This window comes from Aptenodytes forsteri, unplaced genomic scaffold (assembly GCF_000699145.1).
Source record: "Aptenodytes forsteri isolate BGI_AS27 unplaced genomic scaffold, ASM69914v1 Scaffold66, whole genome shotgun sequence".
NCBI lineage: Eukaryota > Metazoa > Chordata > Aves > Sphenisciformes > Spheniscidae > Aptenodytes > Aptenodytes forsteri.
Window position 1 is genome coordinate 1,808,030 of NW_008795131.1, and position 21,112 is coordinate 1,829,141.

Consider the following 21,112-nt stretch of genomic DNA (forward strand, 5'->3'; position numbering starts at 1 on the left):
TCCTTCCCCGGGCGGCTCTGGGAGCGGCTCTAGCTGCGGCGCTCGCACGGCTTTCCACCCTTCTTCTGTACGGGAGGAATATAGCTCAGCAGTTCTGAAACAGGTGACTTGTGCAGTTAGGTGGACTGGTATGAAGTGCCTCATACAATTTTTGAGCCTCTCTAGCTGTTTACAGAGCGTTTTTTTCACGATGCTGATATACATGGTTTTGTAAAAATATAATAGGCTAAGTATGTTACAGCAGTAGCTAAAAACCCTGACTGAAAAAGGGACCTCATCGCACTGAGTTCTTCGTAAAAGCTAAAGGAGTCATTGACAATTTATTTTGTAATATGTTTGTTGATGTTATGGAGCACAAGCTAGGATTTGAGATTTGGGACTCCTGAAATATTTATAATATTCCTGTAGCACAAATGGATATAGTTTAAATGTTCTTTGAGAGTGCAGTGTTTTGAAGGCACTTGTGCTACAGCTTGTGATGAAATGTGGTGTAGCGCGCTTTCAATCTGCACGATATGTGGTTTGAGTGGGTTTTGTTGAAAGTGGCACCTTTTAGGAAGGGCCTCTTGGGAAAGTAGTTCTGTTCTCTCGTAATGCTGTAGTTCAAGCGATACGACCATGGCTCTTCCAGCAGTGGCTGATACAACGCTCTCCTAAAGCATTTCTCAGTTACTAAAGCCCAAAATGTACATCGTGGGAGGCAAGACTGTAAGTTAGGAGGAAAGACCACGTTATCTGAGACGATGTTTTTGCTCTTGACTGACAAGTCCTGTTGTAAGCTTGCTCAGCCAAAGTAGCAGCACTGAAAATTTCACTCTTTGTGGAGGTTAGTGCGGTAATCCTGGAAGAAATGAGTTTAAACTTCTGTTCGTATTAGTAGTTCTGAAGATTCTTGAAGTCCACTGAAGGTTTTGCAAGTGCCATAATCCTTTTTGGGGTGTTTACATACTAATGTTCAGCTGCAGAGTGAAACTTTCATACAGCTTATAAACTGCTCAAAAATAGCTTCTGCTGCTTTGTTGATGAAGAGAATTGTGGAGCTGATGTTCCATCCTGATGCGTAATCATAGGAACAATGTAAGCTTTGGCGAAAACTTTCTCAGGGAGAAAGTAATGAAATGGCTAATTGAGTATCTGTTTGTGTTACTTTGATTAAAGGATCTTTGGTCAGAGAAGCACAGTCAGAATTAAATGCCCAAGAGAGGCGCTGTTAAGGAGAGGAGAGAAGTAAGCTTTCGTCTGGGATGTAGATAAAATAATACCGTTTTGTATGTCTCCATTTTAGATACTGGCTTTTAGAGATGATCTTAAACTGCAGCTGGGAGAAAAGCAACAAATTAAGGCTTATGATAAAACTCTGTAGGCTAGACACATGCGGTCCAAAACCACATAAAAGCATCAGTGTCTTTGGGTTGAAGTATTGTTGTTGGGTAAAAACAAAAACAATTTTTTAAAGTGAAAACATGCAGACAAATCTCAAAAATAATAGTGAAATAGTCTTTTAGTAAGTGCCTTAAAATAAAGGTCTGTAAAACTGAGGGTGGATAATAGGTTGAGGAACTAAACTATAACAGTTGGACCAGCAGCTGGGGGGCTTGAAGGCAGATTATGAAATTGTTATCGGTAAAAACGGCCCGACTACATGCTCATTCAGTGGGGATATCTTGGAAATAACGTACACAGTCCTACCAGCTGGCTGACCTCTGAAGTTATATATTGCTTTTTGTATACGTACATGCGTGAACAGTTCAGGTTTGTTCATTGTTCTGTATCTCAAGATGTGAATTAAAATTCTCAAATCTCACGTGGCCGGCCTGCGTCAGTTTGATGCGTTCCTGCTTTGTGAATGGGGTTTGCTACTGGAAATTCTCACAAACTTTTAGTCCTCGGTCATTGTGTCCTGCCGTTACCTCTCTGGCTTCACACAGACACCAAGTGACATCTGTTTTCTGAGGAAAGTGAAAGTAAATTCCTTTAGTGAAACTTCACTCTCTAAAATTTGGTCTTGTCACGTATAGGAGTTTTCTTTTGTCCTCTGCTGTTACTTCTTAATTTTGTTCTGCTTGAAGCTGATGGGGACAAAAGAAGCCTGTGTATAAAGAGGTTGGGAGCATGAACCAGGAGTTTGTGTTACCAGTAATAAGTAGGTAATTAGACAGAGAGGAACTGAGTAGTTGGTAGGAAGGAACAGATGTATTTAAACTGAAAATAGGCTTACGGAGGACTCTCTTGAAACTCAGCAATCATTGCCGATAGTTAGGAATCAGTTTGAATGAACTGTTGGAATAATTTTGGAAAGATAAAGAGTTCATAATACTGTATGGAGGTTGCTTCGTTCCCGTTGTACCTCAGTGTTACTTCAGACATGCAGATTTTCTTCAGTGATTTTTCTCCTGCAAATCAGCATGCCCTCAGTTATGTAAAAGCTGGTTATTCTCACTGCTCGCAGCTGCATCTGGCTGCAAGAGTTCAGTTTTAAAAGAATCCAGCTCTTTTAACGGATGCTTAAACCTCTCTATCAGAGAGAGAATGTGCTAGCTGCTAGCTTAAACGCTGAGTTGCCAATTCGCAGACCTGTGACGTTTTTACTTCTCGCAGCGAAGGCTGGCAGCACGGCAGTGCTGCAGCCGCCACCGTGCAGGACAATTATGTAACCAGAGATCGAAGTTTCCCTTTAAAATATTTAAAATACTTAGGTCAGAATAGGAAGGGTTGTTTTTGTTGTTTTTTTTCAATCTGCTTGTGTTTGGTGATGTAAATGTTTGATTGTGCCGGGTTATGATTTGTGGTTACGTTTGGAAGGACTCCACGATCGGTGTTCAAAGATGACCTATTTGTAGTAATAATCCCAGCCTGGAGCAGCTGGAGAAGGCTTTGCTAGTAGATCATGCTCTTCAATATCACCACTTAATTTGTTTCTTATGCCATCCTGTTTATGTACTCCTTTGGTTTCTTTATTTGTGTTTTAAACAGATCTCCTAATTCGCTTCCTTTAGGAGCTTCCTTTAAAAAATTTAAAAAAAAAAAAATTGCTTTTCCATCACAACTTTTTTTGACCATTATCAGTTGCTGGCCATAGGCTGGATGGTAGTTAAGCAGTATTATTTGTGAGAGAATTAACTATTTGCCGTGTGTTTCCAGAACATTTCTGTGGTATCCATCATGGCTGAGGCGGCGTGGGCTGGCTCTGGCTTCATGGGGCTGGTCCCACATACATCTCTCTGGCTGCGGGACAGCTACAGCTCTTCCTGAAATATGAGGGAGATGTTGTTTTCAGGTGTATGATTTCTAGTTCATAGAGAGCATCTGCCAGTGCCCTGCTCTTAAAACACATCTATCCCATTCTTTCCAGCTAATGCTATTTATTAAAGTAACCTTGAATGTGGCCTTGCTTTAATCATATAGGCAGCAAGTGTCTTCTGCAATGTTAATTTTAACGTACTGTATTTCATTAAACTTAATTCACAGATGATAAGGTTTTGCTTTTGAAAATAAACCAACACAAAAGCTTTGAAAGCCTCTGTCAGTTACTAGATGTGCAGATTTAAATATGAGAGATTCGTTTTAACAAAATGATAGTTTACCTCTGCCTTTGATACTTGCTGAAGTTGGGAATTTTATGTCCATTCTCTGGTAAATGCCATTAGTCACCCAAAATAGCATTAACATTTTCCTTTGTGTTTTACAGTGAAAGGCAAAGAACAAGAAAAGACCACAGATGTGAAAGCAATTAAAAGTAAGACCAATGTTTATTTTGTCCACAAATTCAGATATATAATTTGCCATTTTTATTTTAACCATTTATTTTAACGCTCCTTAGGACTGAGCGCAGATGTGACCTATGCATTAAAAACAAAACAAACCCCAAACTTAATTCCGTTTCTGAGTATTTATAGTAACTAATCTTTCCTAGTCATCTTGCTGAATCTGTAAGTACAGAAGGTTATTAAATTATGTCAGACATGAGCTTTAATTCAAAGTGATCATGCAATTCAGTCACCTTGCAAATAGTGGTTACTCCTTATCTGCAACAAATTGCTTCTGAAGTTTCTTGCTTACATGTAGCATACTTTGCAGTTTTGAAAATGCAGCTTAACTGTGTCTAATTTGCAAAAGAGGCTGCCAGTGTCTGATTTAACTTTGACTGATGCGGCTTGTGAGACTGAAGATCTGAATCTTGGTCAGAATGAATAGCTATTCTAATGCTGCTCCATGTGATACAGAAGTCTTGCTGCTAAATCTGTTAGGAGAGGAAAAAAAATCTTGATGGGGAGGAAGTTTATAAACCATGGGAAAACAAGATTATTTATCCTGTCAGTTTTTATTGCAGTACTGAAAGGAGATGAGGTAATTTGTGTGAATCTGATCCCTTACTTTTATATCCTCAGACAAAATCCTGTTTCTGTACTTGTTAACGTGTTATCTGGATATCAAGAGAAAATTAAAGGCTTTTTTCACCTTGGTGGTCTGTCTTTCAAATCAAATATAAGAAACAGTAAGTTGCATCCATTTAATAGCACACCCCACGATTTCAGTGCAACTGCAATCTCCGATGACTAGCTGAAAGAGGTTACGCTACCTGTAAATGAAAATAAATTTGAAAACTTACTGTATTACACATTGTGAGCTGCTGCGAACAGCGAGCATCTTTCCAGTTTGGTAAGCAGCTACTCCACGATCTGTATGATGTTAGGTTAGCGATGTAGTGCTTTCTGGAGGTTTTGGAACAGGTGTTTGATCCTTAGATTAAGCAGAACAGTTTTTCCTCAAATGTTCAGAATATAAAATTAAATTTGAATCTAATTCACAAAAGCCTAAACTGCTAGGAGGAGTGTGGCTCTGGTTCTACACGAGTAGCCTCCAGTAAGTTTTCCCCAGTTACTGTCATCAGCCAAGCAACTGGCTGCCATCCACTGGCCTGGGAAAAAAATGTGTTTTCTCCATTATTGCTGGTATTAAATACCAAAGGCTTTGTAAGAGGTGGCAAGCAGCGTCTTGGTACCAAACACTGCAACTGGAGAAACGCTTTGCAGTAGCTTAAACATTTTAACTCTCCTATACCGTTGCTCCTAAGGTATCTGTTACCATGACGTGCAAGTGTGAAATTGTCAACTTCTGTCATCATGTGTCATAAAACTGTGAATAAAAATAAAGTTATGCAGCATGAAAGTCATCAAAACCAAGTGGCTTGACACCTTGATGAAACCCGTTGTTAGGAAGTAGTGTGCTGAGCTAGTGTGTCACCTGACTTGCTTTAAGAGTCAGAGGTGTAAGATGTCCTTGCATGACATCCTAATCAAATGCAGTTTCCTGAGAGCTTCTGAAACTGCTATGAGCATGTTCTGTTTTTTCAGCTTGGTCATCAATTAACAACTAGTTGAGGCTTTTTCACTGGCAGAGTTTGGTGTGAGGAAGTTCTTCTTTGTTCTCTTTGGGCTCAAATAGCCAGCCGTATTCTAAAACAGCTAGAGGAAGTTAAGGCTTATAACCTGGATTTCATCAGTGATATTTCCTTATTGCTTTTTTCTCTTAAAACCAAATAGAGGCAAAGAAAATACTTTTTAAAAATATTCTTGTTAAAACTCACAGGTAGCTTTGTAGTTCAGGATTTTGTAACACATTTTAGCCTTCAAATGGATTGGCAAGAACATTGCAACTAAACTAAATTGGTGACAAAGACTAAGCTGTTACGATAGCAGTTATCAAGGAAGCAGGAAGACTCAGGAATAATATTTCACGTGTAAACTTGGACTTGGTGTCTTTTGATTAGCTACTGAATAAGGAAAGTATAGGTGGGTGGGTACCAGTGACCTATTGGAAGTCAGTTTATTCCTGCTATAATAAAACTTGTTTATTTCTGTGGTCTTTACTCTTATCAGACTCTTGATCAAAGATGACACGCAGTGGTACAATGAGGTTTTTAATAAGATTGACTCTTGCAAACTCTCTGGTGTATCTTGGGGTGCTTAGCATTGGATACTGCTTAGAAGAGGTCTTGGGTTCCTTGTCTCTTAATCATTCCTGTCTTGATTCCAGCTCCAATACCAGTACATTCCCCTCAAAGAAGCACTAGAAATCATGCCTTGCTGGAGGCTGCAGGACCAAGCCATGTGGCAATTAATGCCATCTCTGCCAACATGGACTCTTTTTCTAGCAGTCGGACAGCTGCCCTTAAGAAGCAGCCAAGTCACATGGAAGCTGCTCATTTTGGAGACTTAGGTAAGGCTTCACCAGCTCTATAATAATGTCAACGTGTCTTTTTATTCTATGTATATTACTGGTATGCTCACCATCCTTTGGTTTTCAGGCAAGTAGATTAGGTAATTAACAAGTTTGGCTGCTGTTACAATAGCATCTGTGTTACCCTAGAAAGGTTTTGAATGGGGACAGTACATTTGTTTGTTAAAAGAGGTTCCTTTACTTTGTGTAGCACCATTATGTTGGAATTGTCTCTTCACCAGTTGCATTGCAGGACATTTTTGTATCAAATACCCATGTCTGTAGTACAATATGGAGTCATTCCCTTGATATTTTTCTTTAGGCAGATCGTGTCTGAACTATCAGGCTCAAGAGACCAAATCAAGCCTTTCAAAGACCCTTGAACAAGTTCTGCAGGACAATGTAGCCCTCCCTTATTTTATCCAGTTTATGGAACTACGCAGAATGGAACACTTGGTTAAGTTTTGGTTAGAGGCTGAAAGCTTCCACTCCACAACATGGTCCCGTATAAGAGCACATAGCCTGAACACAGTTAAGCAGAGTTCGTTGGCAGAGCCAGTGTCACCCTTGAAACAGCAGGAAATTGCGTCATCTTCTCCAACTGGATTGCTTGAGGAGAGACTGGAGGATTCTAGCATGGTCTGTCTGCTCAGGACCAAGCCAGTGGCTTCGGACAAGAACGACAGAACTAGCAACAGCCAGAACCACATGCTCTCGGGACAGGAGAGTGATAATACCAGTGTTCTTTGTCTAAGAAAATCTGAGGCAGGGACCCATTCTGTTCCAGCTGATCAGCAAGAATCTTCCAAGCTTACAGTATCAAATAGAAACAGCCCCTCCTCTGCACTAAGAGACTTGTCAGGAAAACTAATGAAAAGTAAGTGCCATGTGTTCCCTTTCTTTAAAATGGTGGGGAGATGGGGAACATACTAGCTGCTGCTTGCTTTGTACGGTGAGCTCCCTCGGTTCTCACGTGTTCTCAGTAAGCATGATGTGATGTTGCGTGGAGGAAAATAATTTTGTATATCAGTAATGTTAACTTGCTGTATAAGCTAATGGTCAATTTGAGCTATGTATTGTTTGGCTGTCTGGTTGTTTAAAAATAAATATGCTGCTGAAGAGACTTCAAAATCATTATGTACTCTAATAAGCTTAGGTTACTTCTGTTCCTACATGTGTAATATTAAGAAACGAAGACGAACATTGCAATGTCCCGTTCTTCCCTCACCCATCCCACCCTCAGCTTAAAAGAATTGCAGAAAATATGGATGATGGGGTTGAGAATTGATAATTAACTTTCCATGGAAGGTAAATATCCTGTATCACATAAAATGACATAAGTAATGGTTGCAAGAGACTTGTAGAGATTTTTGTGTGGAACGTACTGTTTTTGTTCTTGGATTTATTTGATAGAGTTCCTCCCCTTGTAACTGATTTGTTCTCATTTGGAATCCACCTCTTCAGAGGCTACTGGAAGTAAGGATGAAATTAAAATATTTACTTTTGGTAGTAAGCTACATGCGCAGTAACCTGTTTCTCTACTTTGCATCTACTCAGTCCTCCCTCATTTGTGCAAGTCTACAGACAAAGGAAACACTCCTTTCTTCATATTGGTTCCTTTTGTTTGCCCAACTGTTTCCTTATGTTGCATCCCTTTCTCTTGCTGTTTGTCTTTCTCATAGTTACTTATCATGTACCTCCACAATACATAACCTCAGCCCCAAAGTATCTTAAACAAACACGATGATACTTTAGTCATGAAAAGCACCTCTGCTTTCTGACGTCTGAAAAGAATTTGAAGGGACTAGGTCCTTTTTGAGAAATCTGAAAAGTCTGGAGTATAATTTTTTTCTCTCTTCCAGAGCAGTGTCCCAGCTCTCTTGAAAGATGACATGTAAAGCGTACATCTTGTTCTGAGGCATTCCATTTTAAGATGTATTTTTTTAATTCCTTTATAATGCAAGTGTTTCATATTCTCTGTGATGAGAGCTAGAAATTGGGAACTTCACTGCAGTTCTTGCCGCAAAGGCGTTACTTCTGGGACTAAGGTGTGCAGCTGAGGAAGAGGGTGCTGTCTTGTCTGGTGGTAGGGAATTCAGAGCTACGTTGCTTTATTCCATCTCACTAGTCAGTCCATGCTGGGCTTATTGTGACCTGGGTAGAGATAACACAGTCGCTGTAGCTTGTCAGTAGCGAAGTATCAAGTGGTGGACTGAAAGCTTCATGGGAAGGAAACTTGTCGCTGACAATTAGATACTTGCTTTTCTGAAGAGCAGACATTTGTTACTCGCTCCTCGTTTTAGACCTATGCCAGGGAATTCAAAGTTTGATTCTGTATTTCTTCCTTGTAGGTATAGAACGGGATGCAGTTAGTACTTTTACCAAATATATTTCTCCAGATGCTGCTAAACCAATACCTATTACAGAAGCAATGAGAAATGACATAGTTGGTAAGAATGTATGCTGCCTACTCATTTCAGAGCTTCTTCCTTCCCCATAAAAATGTATCCTTAATACCACACACACTCATATTTCTTTTTATTTTTATGAATTTAAAAGCAAGTGGAAAAAAGATAGTAGATCACATTACAAGTATCGGTGGATCTGACCTTTCGGTAGTGCTGTGCGATATCCCCAGAAGAACTTTCAGAGACTTTGCTTAAATTAGTGAAAGAATTCCTGGTGGTTATGGAGGGAATCCAGATTTGAGTCTCAATCAAATACTTTAGCTGTAATATTATCATTTGGCTATCCGCAGTACTTTAAAAGCTCTTTTTGCACAGTCAGAACCAGCTGATTCTAGGGGATTTGAACTGCAATTTTTCATTAACTAGTCATCACTCATGTCTTTCAGCTCGGTCAGCCAAATGCACGTTAAAATTAACCTGGTCTTTCTTTGCAGCAAAGATTTGTGGGGAAGATGGACAAGTGGATCCTAACTGTTTTGTTACAGCACAGTCAATAGTGTTTAATGCAATGGAACAAGAGTAAGTTGCTTGAATGGTTTGGCTTCTTGTGTCTGTTGTCCTTTTGCAAAAGGTGGTTCTGTTAAAAATGTTTGTGGAGGTATAACCATATAATCACGTTTTTGGGCAGTCTTCTGTATTTGAAACTGCTCGGATCTTTTCCTCCAAATCCATTCTTGTGATCGCTTGCTGAAGTTGTACATGCATGCTCTTATTACTTTCTTTATATCCTTCTCGTGTCATTTGTAAACCTGCGCTGTTTCTTGCTTGTTTTGCTTCTATCCAACTAAAAGTGTAAGACTTCTGGGGCAAGAAGTAATTGATTCATAAGGTGCTTTGAATGTTTTTGACCCTTAATAACTATTGTTATTCTATCTGTGTGCAGGCACTTTAGTGAATTTTTGCGAAGTCATCATTTCTGCAAATATCAGATCGAGGTGCTGACTAGCGGGACTGTTTATCTGGCTGACATACTTTTCTGTGAATCAGCCCTATTCTATTTCTCTGAGGTGAGTATTAGGTTTTAGGTTTGCTTTTTTTATTCCTTTCTATCAAATGGAAAAAAACTATTCATCCCCTGATGGCTCTGATAAAGACACCTCAAATATAATAAAAAAGATGAGGTGTATCTTTTTCTGGGAGAAAATGCATTAAATGGTTTCCTGCCCATGTGTAGAAATATTTCAAATGTTCGAACCTGTACACTGTACTGTAGAATGAGTATTCGTGCATATCTTCTCCAGTTAGTGAGCGCTTCTAAGTGTCTCTCTGCTTTGTAGAAGCTTTGATGTAGTCGTCTTAATCCTGCCAAATGAAGTAGTGACTTCGAAAGCCTTAAGCATTCTTACAGATAACAAATAATTCACTAGCTTTGCGTAGAGAGGAGACCAGATTGGAATGTGGTAGGTTAAATGTATGATTTTACAGTTGCGGGGTCCTATACCTTTAGGGAATCATCTGTTACTAGTAACATACTTTTTACATCATTTTACTAGTAAAATACTTGTCCTGATAGTCTGACAAGCCAATGGTGTTTGAAAGAGCAAGCTGGGAAGCTGAGACATGCTGAGTTCAATGTAAGCTAAGCATAGCATGAAAATAGTGTTTCCTCTGTCTTTAGTATGATACAAATAAATAGTTGTTTGGAAACTAAATGTGAAAATCAGTACAGAAAAGAAATGTTGCAAGTTCTTTTTTTCCTTTTTTTAACAAACTAAATCTGTCTGCAACACTTCTACTGAAAATTCAGAATATTTATATGCCCTGGTGACAATTTTGCATCATTAATATATGGACTATGTTTCTTGTTTTAAATGGGAAGGAGCAGGTTTGTCTATTAAAAGTTACTTGCTAAAACTTCTTTAATTTCTTCTTTTTTTTAATTTCCCTTCCAGTACATGGAGAAGGAAGATGCAGTTAACGTATTGCAGTTCTGGTTGGCAGCAGATAACTTCCAGTCTCAACTTGCTGCCAAAAAAGGCCAGTATGATGGGCAAGAAGCACAGAATGATGCCATGATTTTATATGACAAGTGAGGGAGTTCAACAATTATTTGTTTCTGAAGCTCTAATTTTGTGCTTGTAGTTTTGTGTTCCACTGTGCAAAAGGAACTTTTCATTTTAAAATGAAACTGCAGTTTCATTTTCAAACTGTTACGCTGAAATGAATTTTATTAAGGTGGCCTTTGATGTGTATGCACACAAGAACTTTTAAAATTTTTCTTTATAGATGAGGAGAAAATCCTTAGAAAGACTCCATTCTTAAAAGCAATTCAGAATTTTCAGGACTTGATTGCTTGAGTTAATGTTTGGTCATGAAATATCAAAGCCAATTGGTTGCCATTTGAAAATGTAAAGGATTTAAACCTAATAGCAGATGCATCACTGTAGAAAAACCTTAAGGTTCAGATAGTTATCCATTTAAAGTAGGCTGTAGGAGCTGTTCACACACATAGTAAAAGCCACATAGTGCTTGTTCTTAGTATTTCAAAATATTTTCCATTTTTTAAGGAAGAGACCAGTTGCCTTTTAATATCAGACTTTCCTCTCACTAGTGTCACTTTTTTCCTTTATTTTGTGCTTCACCTTAGCAATAATGCAACTGGAAGACAGACATCGAAACTGCTTCCAGAAAAAGTTTGTTCTTAAGTGTGAGACTCATTGCCACAAGCTTGGTCAGTTGTTACCCTCATAGGAAATAATAATTGGAGAGGAAGCAAACAAATCGCTCTGACTTTTATCGGTCATCCCCCCACTTCATCCACAAACTCAGTTTTCAATGATGCGATTAGTAGAGCAAATGCTGCTTCAGAGTTCCGGGTGATTCCTGCTTCCCTGCTACATAGCTGTGTGTGTAAGATTCTGCTTGTCAGTAGTCACATAGTGCTCTGTTTCTTTTATCTGTACCTTCAGGGCAGGGCTTTATCAAAAATATTTCTGTGAATTGGGGGATTCTCCCCCCCCCCGTGCTTAGTGAAGATCAGTGGTACATACGTTTTTGAAGCCAGCACCATCTAGTGGCTGCAGCATGATTAATGGGTTTCGGTGGAAAGGGTGGGTACTAACCACCTGCAAAGTTTTGCAAATCCTCTTGTGTTGTCTTCTCCCCCTGTCCGGTGCTGCAGGTACTTCTCCCTTCAAGCCACGCATCCTCTTGGGTTTGATGACTCGGTGAGGTTAGAGATTGAATCCAACATCTGCAGGGAAGGTGGTCCTCTCCCTAACTGTTTCACTACTCCCTTACGGCAGGCGTGGACTACCATGGAGACGGTGAGATACCTTCTTCAGAACGGTTTTGACAGTTAGTAAAGATGATGTGGAGATTCTGCAGCGCGTCAAGTGTCCCCTTCAGCATCTCTGAATTGTCTTGTTCTTTTACTGACTTCCTGTTCACCTGGATAATAAACAGCTTTTGTAACATTTGCTGGACTATTTTCCCCAGCCTGATTTGGAAAGATACCACCCACTGGCTTCTGTTAATTCTCTGTGAAATGTTTGTCTTGGGCAATTATTGCATTTTAATGGAAGTAGCAGAATTTCCTCCCATGTGAATTGCTATCAACAGCTTATTTTATATCTTTAGAAAATTTTCCTTCCTGCTAGTAGCAGTTGTTTGCAAGTCTAATACCAGTGGTGTGGCTAATAATGTAACTCTGGGATACCTGGATACTAGAGATTAATGATTTGATTCTGGAGCTGCTGATGATTTTTGAACAGCATAGCAGAAGCCTGACAACCCAATAGGCTTACAGTTATTTTCTAGAGGGGGGAAAAAAAAATCTGAAGTCCAGTTCCATTTACTGGAGGATTTGGTTAATATGCAGTTATTTGTGTTCATTTTGCAGTAGGATTCAAATTTAAAGCAGTGCAATCGGTAATCCAGAATAATTCCGTGTGTGGACACTTTTCCTTGTGTACCATCTACACAAGGACTGAGGTGTTTGTGTGTCCCTTCTGTTCTACAAAAGATCTACAGTAATTGTGCAGACCAGCCTTGATTAAAGAGGACTCCTTCTTCTGTCTCTCAGGTTTTTTTACCTGGTTTCTTGTCCAGCAACCTTTACTACAAATACTTGAATGATCTCATCCATTCAGTACGAGGAGATGAATTTCCAGGAGGGAATATTGCACTGAGTATTCATGGCCCCGGTAGCTCTCCTGATAGCGATTCTCTAGGGGGCCCGGATGGCTCTGTCTCCCAGGTATGAGTTTCTTGGTTTGATTCTGTTACAGGAAATGCTGCAATCACTTTTCTGTATCAATACCAAAGTTCCTACTCTGTAAGGAAACATCTTGTAATTTGAGGCTTCCCACTCCACTTTAACATTAAAGCCTGTGTTACATTAGGACGTGGTTAGTCTACCTGCTGTTAAGTTCAAACAGTATTGACATGGAGGGGTATCTATCGTATTTGTTGTACCCAAAGTCTTGTACTGCTTTTAGTTCTTTGCATCAAAGTTATGTTTTTAGTAAGCTGTTAATATTCACTGCATATTATTTTGTTTCATAGTGCCGTAACATTTAAGAATGCTTTTTACCAGAAGTAACACTTTTTTATCAATACCATAGTTATAACTTCAGGAAAAAAATTGACACTCGTGAATATGCTATGGAATTTAAATATAAATACGCAAGTTTTGTGTGCTCAGTTCTATTAAAGTGCCAGATCTTCTGTCCTGAAGAGTCCACTCAGTTCTAGGGTTTAAGGTGTCTATCTACTCACGCATAGAGCAATGACAGTTAATATCTGACCAGGTGGCATTCGCTAGTTTGTCTCAGCAGACTTTTCCCTACTATCGTCCTCAAGCTAGCTAGTCGTGCTGGTCTGATAGAAAATGGCCAGACTCCTGACCTTTCCAAAAGAGAGCTCTGGCACTTTACTATATTACCACCGAGATGCTCTGAGCTGGGGGACGATACCTGCATTTTGTTTGCATGTATATAGTTTGATGTAAAGCTGGGCATAAAAAAAGTCCATTGCTGGGTGAGGCGTTCTGATTGTTCGTTAAGCATGATTAGAGCTATGTGGCTGCTTCTTTGCTGTACTGTGCAGAAACAAGAATGCAACTGGGCTCCTTCGGCTCTGTTACCCTTCCAAAGTCATTGAGAAATGTCCGCTGTGTATTTGCTTTGCATGGTGCCCTGGTTGCGGGCCAGCATCTTTTTTTTTTACTGCCTTTTGTGGTGCTGCTTTGAGAGCTGTGTTCCCATGTGGGCCTAGCCTCACAAACAGGCAGTGGAGCTCGCTACACTCTGAAACCATCCCAGTAATGTCAGAGATGTGTTTTTAACCAAGAGTTGTCTGTTCCAAAAAGTCTAGCTTTGCTTAATTCAGATGTGAAAGAAGAGAGGATAAGCAGATTCTAGCTTATCTGTAACCAGGTCAGCTTGCAAACTGCAAGCCCAGCTGAGAGCAGAAAAGCTAAGCTGGAACTGCTTTTGCTGAATTGCTTTTATTGAATACTGCAGTGCTACCATGGGTTTTAAGTCCAGTATCTAGACCAACATTACTGATGTACTGTGTTTCAAGCAACTTGGAAGCTGTACTACCTGCTTGTAATATTTTTAAACCTCCCGATTTGCAAGGAGGGAATATTCCTGCCTAGCTGCAAAGTGGGGAATAAAATCTGTTCTGACCATCTTGAAATATCCTGCTGCCTGATAGTCTGAGCAGGAGAAACTGCTGATAATTGGCTTGCTTGGACAATTTAGGAAATGAAGTGCCATATTTTGTGGTGTGCATTCCTGCTTATCTGAATAGGAGAATCACTGGGTCTCTGCATATTTTTGCATAAAGAACAGCGCTTACGCAGAGGAGCAGGAAAGGAGTTTGCAAGGCAGCTGCCATAAATGTTTCTGTTCTGTGTTAAGGTGCTAATAGATTGCTGTGCATTTGTGCTCTCCCTGCTGTTGCTCTGATGTTTCCTTGGCTTTTTTCATAATCTTACATAAATATTCCAGGCCAAAAGATAAATGTTTGTTCTCTGTGTATGTGGGAAGCATAGTGTGTTTGGGAATTGCTTGCCAAGTGCATGAGAGGGATGAGTGAAGCTGCTGCAGCTTTTGAGGTAGTTCAGTGTTATGTACTCACAAACAAATAATTTGCATGTGCACACAGATCTGTTCAGTTGATAATGCTTAGACAGCAGTCGTTACCCATACGTATGCTGACCTGTACATCGTGTCTCTGGCTCTGTTCATATAACTTTATCATCCTCTGTTTAAAAACAATGTCATACTGAGTTAGGAATTCATCGCTGTGTAGATGCTCTCTAATTCTTTTATGCTTGCTTGGAGACTTTATGGAGGTTTATCTAAGAGTAAAAGCACTAAAATAGCAGTTTTGTTAAGAAGCTATTAGTTGTCTGCATTGGGCACTAATACTTAGAATTTTTATTTGTAGTCCAATGTCAAAAAGGCTAATGTTAAAATCCTGAAAAATTTTGATGAAGCAATAATTGTAGATGCTGCAAGTCTGGATCCAGAATCTTTATATCAACGAACATATGCAGGGTAAGGTTCATTCAGTGTATCTCATTCCTTCTAGTTGTGTGTTTCACCTCTGTTTCATTTTTGCTGTGTCCTCCTGCATGGACAGTACGCATAAATGCAAGATGTTGCAATCTTAGTACATGGCTTAATATTTGAAAGTAAATTTATTTCAATAGTGTGATTTAACACCAATGTCATAGTGAATGTTTCTCTGACCAGAATGGCAGCCAGAAAAATATTTCCAATTGGTTTTTCTCTCTCCTAGTTATTAGTCCTCTTTGACTCCAAAATACAGCTAAGTAGTTCCTATTTGGGGTTGGAACAGAAAAGAGTAAGCTCAGGCGCCTTTGATATTGTAATGTGCAACTTTGATTTGTCCCTACCCCCATGGTAGAGAAGGGCTTATACTTAATTTCTTTAGCAGATTGCACAGCTGCTATTCTGTTTCTTAAGTTGCTCTTTTTATAAAGCTCTTTGCTCTGTGGATCTCATACAGAAATTCTATGTTTCTATAGCTACCTTGCTTTTCTATTGCATACCAGTCTTCTGTCCTTTTAGGTACTGTGAACTGTCTTCCCCCTAATGCCATGTTTTTGTGATAGTGTAGAGCACTTGCTAGCACTGCCTGTTGATATTACATGATTGAGTCATTGAAGCATTTGCCTACTTCTAGTTTCTAGAAGAATTTTTAAGATGAACTTCGAATTCAGATACGTGAGAAGAGTGGGAGGTTTTTCCCAGTGTATCAGTTTTAGGTGGAAAAGGTGGTGATTGGTAAAATGTCAGTTTTCTGACACTAGCGTCTTTATTGTGGTGACTTTTTTGTTTTTCTGGCTGGTAGCTGCCCATAATGCCAAAGTCCTCTTGGTAACTTGTGTGGTTCTTTTACTCCTTCCCTCTTCAGGAAGATGTCGTTTGGACGAGTCAGTGACCTGGGACAGTTTATCAGAGAATCTGAACCAGAGCCTGATGTCAAAAAATCAAAAGGTTTGTTTTCCTCTCTCTCCCTTTCTGTAAACATCTACAGAACTGCTCTTTTCCTTACTGCAGTCAAGATAAGCAAGATTCTTGACTCTTTCCAGACCTGTTTTAAGGCAAATAGAGACGCATAGGGGATAGTCCTGTACTGAGGCAAAACCAATCTCTGGCCCAGTTTCCTAGCCAAATTCTGCTTTTCTGGTCCAGCTGGACTCCTGGGAGTATGAGCAGCCTGTGGGAGTTGGAGCTGTCAATGGAACCTGGCAGGGATGAAAGCCGCTAGCAGCTGAGCTGATGATCAAACCTTCAAAGATTTGGTCTCGAGATGAAAAAGAACTTCGGCTTTCCACATGCTTCCCACCCAGTTTGGGATCTGCTGTTAATGCTGCTTTTCAGCTCTAGTAAAGAGGAGTGGTTCGGGCTCAGTGTCTTATGAACCATGGCTCCACGTAATCCCTTGTCTTTCTCTCAACGCCAGCAGTGCAAACCCTTCAGAAGGATGGAAGGAGTTAGCTTTTATAGAGGTGTGCCACAGTTTGCTAATATACCTTACTTTGCTGTTTTTTATCTCAACTAGGGTCCATGTTTTCACAAGCAATGAAGAAATGGGTTCAAGGAAACACAGATGAGGTGTGTCGTCTTTTATGTTGTCCTTGTGACTGACTTTACAGTGTAGATTAGGGAAATGAAGTATTGAAGTTCTTATTCCTGGCTGTTTCTCTGAGTATCTTTCTGATGCACCAGTAAGAACTGTCAGACTCCGTGTGCTAAATATAATTTGATTGCGTGCATGTGTGAAACTAGTTTCATTTTTGCCAGTGCTTGCTGGTTTAACTAATGTAGTGGTTAACTGTGTGCTTGCAGTCAAGGTTTTTCTTACTGTGGTGTTAAAAGATATATCTACAACTAGGAGTGGAGGTGCTGCTGTTCTTTGTTTTTTACTGTGAAGTGACCGCTGTGTATGGATTACAGGCTGCATTTTTCCCTCTCGGAGGGGCTTGCACAAGTCCCCAACAGATATGTCTAAAAACTTCACTAACTCCCTTGGAAATTGCATCCAGCCATAAATATTCACGATAATGGAAGTTAATGCTGTACTTGGAAACCAGGTGCCTTTCTATCAAGGGAGGATACGTTTGCTACAAGTCACTGAGTTGTGAAGGTTAACCGCGGCTCCAAGGTGGAGCATGTGAATTATGCCGAGAGGACTGTATTTTTATTTTAAGAACTTGAAGCTATCTGTATTTTGGGATGTTTTTTCTATGGCAGGCTCAAGAAGAGATGGCTTGGAGGATAGCAAAGATGATAGTCAATGACGTTATGCAGCAGGCGCAGTGTGAACAGCCTTCGGAGAAGGTTACGAAGGTAAGGGGGTGGAAAGGCTGCCTGTCTTCATCTGACTTAAGCCAGACTGTGGGAGGAGCAGAGCTCTAGCTTGCCTTCCTAGTGCATCTGAAACCCACGTTGGTAAATGTTCAAAGTAGCATAGCATGATCTGAAGAAACAAAGGTTGGAAGCGTTTCAGCCTACGTATGATGTTGTAGGAATTTCTTAACAGACACCTGTAGTGGTTCTCTTGTGCAAGCGTTAAAATTGTCTTCGTTTTGAGCCTTTACAAACTGCCTTATTAGTTAAAAGGGAGATTTATGTTGCAGGATCAATACTGTAATTCCTTATTTGAGTTCACACTTGCTGTTTCATGTTAATGAATACTGGTATATTTGCCTAAAGTGTCAGTGAAACTCAGCAGCTGGAAGGTTGTCTTGTTGGGCGCACTAATTTACGCGGTGCTGTGTCTACACTTTAAAAAAAGACACAGTAGCCCTGTCCACGGGGTAGTGGTTTCGTGTTGTATGTTGTTGTTTAGCCACTTTGTGGTTGTACAAGTCCACATGTTCTCTGTTCTAAACAAAACAAAACCACCCAGTTCTGATGCAACAGTTAAATTTTGTGAAATAATGATGATAGCAGTTTACCAAGTTAATATCTGGTGCTTCTGGCTTTCAGGCATCTGACTATTTTAAAATTAACTTGCACATTTTTTAATTATTGAAGGTAAACACGTGCCAAAGCCCAGTTATTAGACCTGAATGGATGGATCCATAATATCACTATGTGACTGGGGTTTTTTTTAATAGAACAGTTATATTTAAATGACTTGTATAATGATTTCACTTAATAGCTTGGCTGCAAATGATATAATTCCAGTCTGGCTAGATGAAAAGGTTTCTCAGCACAGTGTTTAGAAATATCGAGTGGCTGCAGATGCTCTGGATTCAATTAAGCAAGTATGGTTACAGTAATCAGAAGGTTGAGTGTGTTGTGGGATTAGGGTTTTTTTTTTTCCCCCTCTCCCAAATGCATAAGCATACCTGGCTTCAACATTTTTACACACAAAATGTCTTTCTGTTGAGCGATTGCCTTGTATGTTTTAGGGTAAAATGAACTCTAACCCTGTTCTTCCTTTTCCAGCTATGATTTTAGAAACGCCAGAACAGGAAATCTGGTTTTCCACTTCGAGAATGAGTGAACTTTCCCTTTTGGTGGATTCTCTAACACAGCCAATAAAAACAAAGCACTGTTACTCCAACCGCCAAAATCTCCCTCGTTTATAAGGAAGAATTAAAAAGAAGCAATCCTGTACCTCCACTGTAGAGCGTGAAGAAACACTTTTTCCTGTTGTATGTGGCATTCACAATAATGATGGTTTTTAAAGAGATGAAGACGCAGTTTACCAATGTGTCACTGAGAAACTGTGATCAACTTCACAAATACTTGACCCTGTCTCAAAAAGACTTTTAAGCAAAATATCTGGAATGGGACACAAGCCACAACAGAGGGGAAGGTTTTGCTGTAGTTTCTAGTTCTACTACTTGTAATTTTTAAACACGTAATTGGAAAGGCCGTGGGGCGTGTCCCCGACATTGGCCATTGGAGAAGTGAACCCGAAAGGGTGAATTCATTGGCAGTGAATGACCTAAAAAGTTCTAAGTTTTATTTTTTCCTTACTTGAAATAGATGCGTATTCAACTGTAAGATAAATGTATTTTACTTCATAACTACATTAACTTCAAAGGCAGCGTAGAATGATCAGGAGCGAAGCCTGGACAGTGTAACTCCTCCTTGTCGAGCTCTTACACCTGCATACACAAACCCCTGCTTCCAACACAGAGCAGACTCGAAAGCCAATCTTGCACTTGTGCCACCCTCTGCTCCCGAGCCACGGCTCCGAATGCAGCCCACGTTTTGAGGAGATTGTACCCTGTAGACTGCTCCATTTTCTTTCCTCTACATCCCACAAGCAAGAAAAACAGTAATTGCTGCCATTCTCCATAGCTTGTTGTCCTCCAACCAACATAGTACCTAATTCCAGATGTTTGGTTTACGAAGAAAAACAATTTTTAATGACCTCTGGCCTTCTCCCTGACATGGTCAACACTTGCAACTTGCAAAACCTTTAGTTTAAGTAAAAAAAGCCACTGTGTTACACAGCACCTCTATCTTTTTTCCAGTGAATTGATTTTCCAGGGTATCAAAAATACTCAGTGTCTCACAGTTATGTTATCGCTGCATTTTAATATACAACACTTCTATTTTGGGTTTTTTGTTTTATGATTGCTTTTTTCCTCAAACTTTTGCAAAAAAATCACTTTGCAAAGAACTCGAATCATCTCCAATGTTCAGAATATCTTGATTGACTAGCAAGTATTATTCTGTTGCAATATTCGATTGTATAGAGACACACTATTGTCTATAAAAAAGCAAAAAAGGCTGTGTATAGGTTTTTGGTACTATGTACCACCTCTTATTTCTCTCATGCCCAAGTATTCATGTACTTAAAACATACTATATTTAATTGTGTTTTGATTTAAAATATATAAATATTAAAATTTGTGTCAATTTTCTGTTTTGATGGGATTTGACTTTACGTTTGGTGGTTTTTTTTTTTTTAATGTGAGTCTTGGGGGTTTATAAAAGAAACAAACCCCTGAACAGTTTGTCCTTGGTATTACATTTCTTAATATTTAATGGCTGATGTTAATGGCAGTGTGGTAAAATAAGAATAACTTCTATCTAAATACTAAATAAGGTGGTTTAATCACAGGACATGTCAGCAGTTGGGCTAGGAAACAGGCAGAAGGGGCAGGGCTTGGTCCTGTAGCACGGTATTGAACTACGCACGCACACCTGAATCCTCTTCTATGTGGGAAGGCTAAACCCTCACCTGTTCTGCATGCAACACTCATTTTTTCCACCTTGGCAGGATCCAAACGAAGCAGCTGAGCATGTTTAGAGACTAGAGGCCACAGGTTTGGGTACAAATATTGCTCAGGGCTGTGTTTCCTTCAGCTGCTGTGCTGCCTGGGCTGGAGGCTCAGCTTACCTTGAGTGGGCTCAGTAGCAGACAGCTGTAGTCCTGCAGCTCCTGGAGACTGGTCAGAATAACATCCATCAAAAAAAGAAGGGAGAAATCACAGCCAGGGCTCTGCCTCATTTGCGGGGCCTCTCCCTGCGCTTCAAGGGGAAGGTAGCGTGCCAGGGGCTGCTGCGGGCTGGCCAAGCGCCTGCTCGGGGCAACTTCTCAAAGCTGCTTTGCTCGGGTGGTGGCCGATGGGTAAAGCAAGGCGTGGTGGTTGATTTGCCAGTTTTTCCTCTTCGGTCCGTAAGCGGTGCTTAGATTTGATGGAGCGTTGGTCTGCAGGATTATGGATATCTTAGCGCAGGATCTCCCTGCCTCCTGTCCAGCCCAATAAATAAATTGGGGGTGAATAAACCACGTTTGATCACAGCCCCAGCCCTTCCCTCTGCGGGGAATGGCTGCGGCGTTGGCTTAGTTCTTTATTGGAATGGGATATTTGGGATAATTTTTCCAGGTTTTCCTGCCTTCTATTTTAGAAACGCAATAAAAGGCACCTTTGTGGTCACACGGAAAATGCCCCGGCGCGGCCCCCGACCCCC

At 40.1% G+C, this 21,112-nt stretch overlaps 2 protein-coding genes across 2 annotated transcripts in view; both read left to right on the forward strand.

The window, feature by feature from the left end:
• AKAP10 (A-kinase anchoring protein 10) overlaps positions 1 to 20,050 on the forward strand; it is a 34,549-nt gene extending 14,499 nt beyond the window's left edge. Inside the window, exons 2-15 of the mRNA XM_009278333.2 lie at positions 3,689 to 3,736; positions 6,037 to 6,219; positions 6,542 to 7,096; positions 8,571 to 8,669; positions 9,122 to 9,206; positions 9,571 to 9,694; positions 10,580 to 10,716; positions 11,809 to 11,953; positions 12,712 to 12,885; positions 15,087 to 15,196; positions 16,080 to 16,162; positions 16,731 to 16,783; positions 17,423 to 17,518; positions 18,626 to 20,050. Of these exons, the coding sequence (XP_009276608.1) occupies positions 3,689 to 3,736; positions 6,037 to 6,219; positions 6,542 to 7,096; positions 8,571 to 8,669; positions 9,122 to 9,206; positions 9,571 to 9,694; positions 10,580 to 10,716; positions 11,809 to 11,953; positions 12,712 to 12,885; positions 15,087 to 15,196; positions 16,080 to 16,162; positions 16,731 to 16,783; positions 17,423 to 17,518; positions 18,626 to 18,631 (1,898 nt within the window). The 3' untranslated portion in view covers positions 18,632 to 20,050. The remainder of the gene's footprint in view (positions 1 to 3,688; positions 3,737 to 6,036; positions 6,220 to 6,541; positions 7,097 to 8,570; positions 8,670 to 9,121; positions 9,207 to 9,570; positions 9,695 to 10,579; positions 10,717 to 11,808; positions 11,954 to 12,711; positions 12,886 to 15,086; positions 15,197 to 16,079; positions 16,163 to 16,730; positions 16,784 to 17,422; positions 17,519 to 18,625) is intronic.
• NLE1 (notchless homolog 1) overlaps positions 18,676 to 21,112 on the forward strand; it is a 10,503-nt gene continuing 8,066 nt past the window's right edge. The window contains exon 1 of the mRNA XM_019471774.1: positions 18,676 to 18,696. Within this exon, the coding sequence (XP_019327319.1) occupies positions 18,676 to 18,696 (21 nt within the window). The remainder of the gene's footprint in view (positions 18,697 to 21,112) is intronic.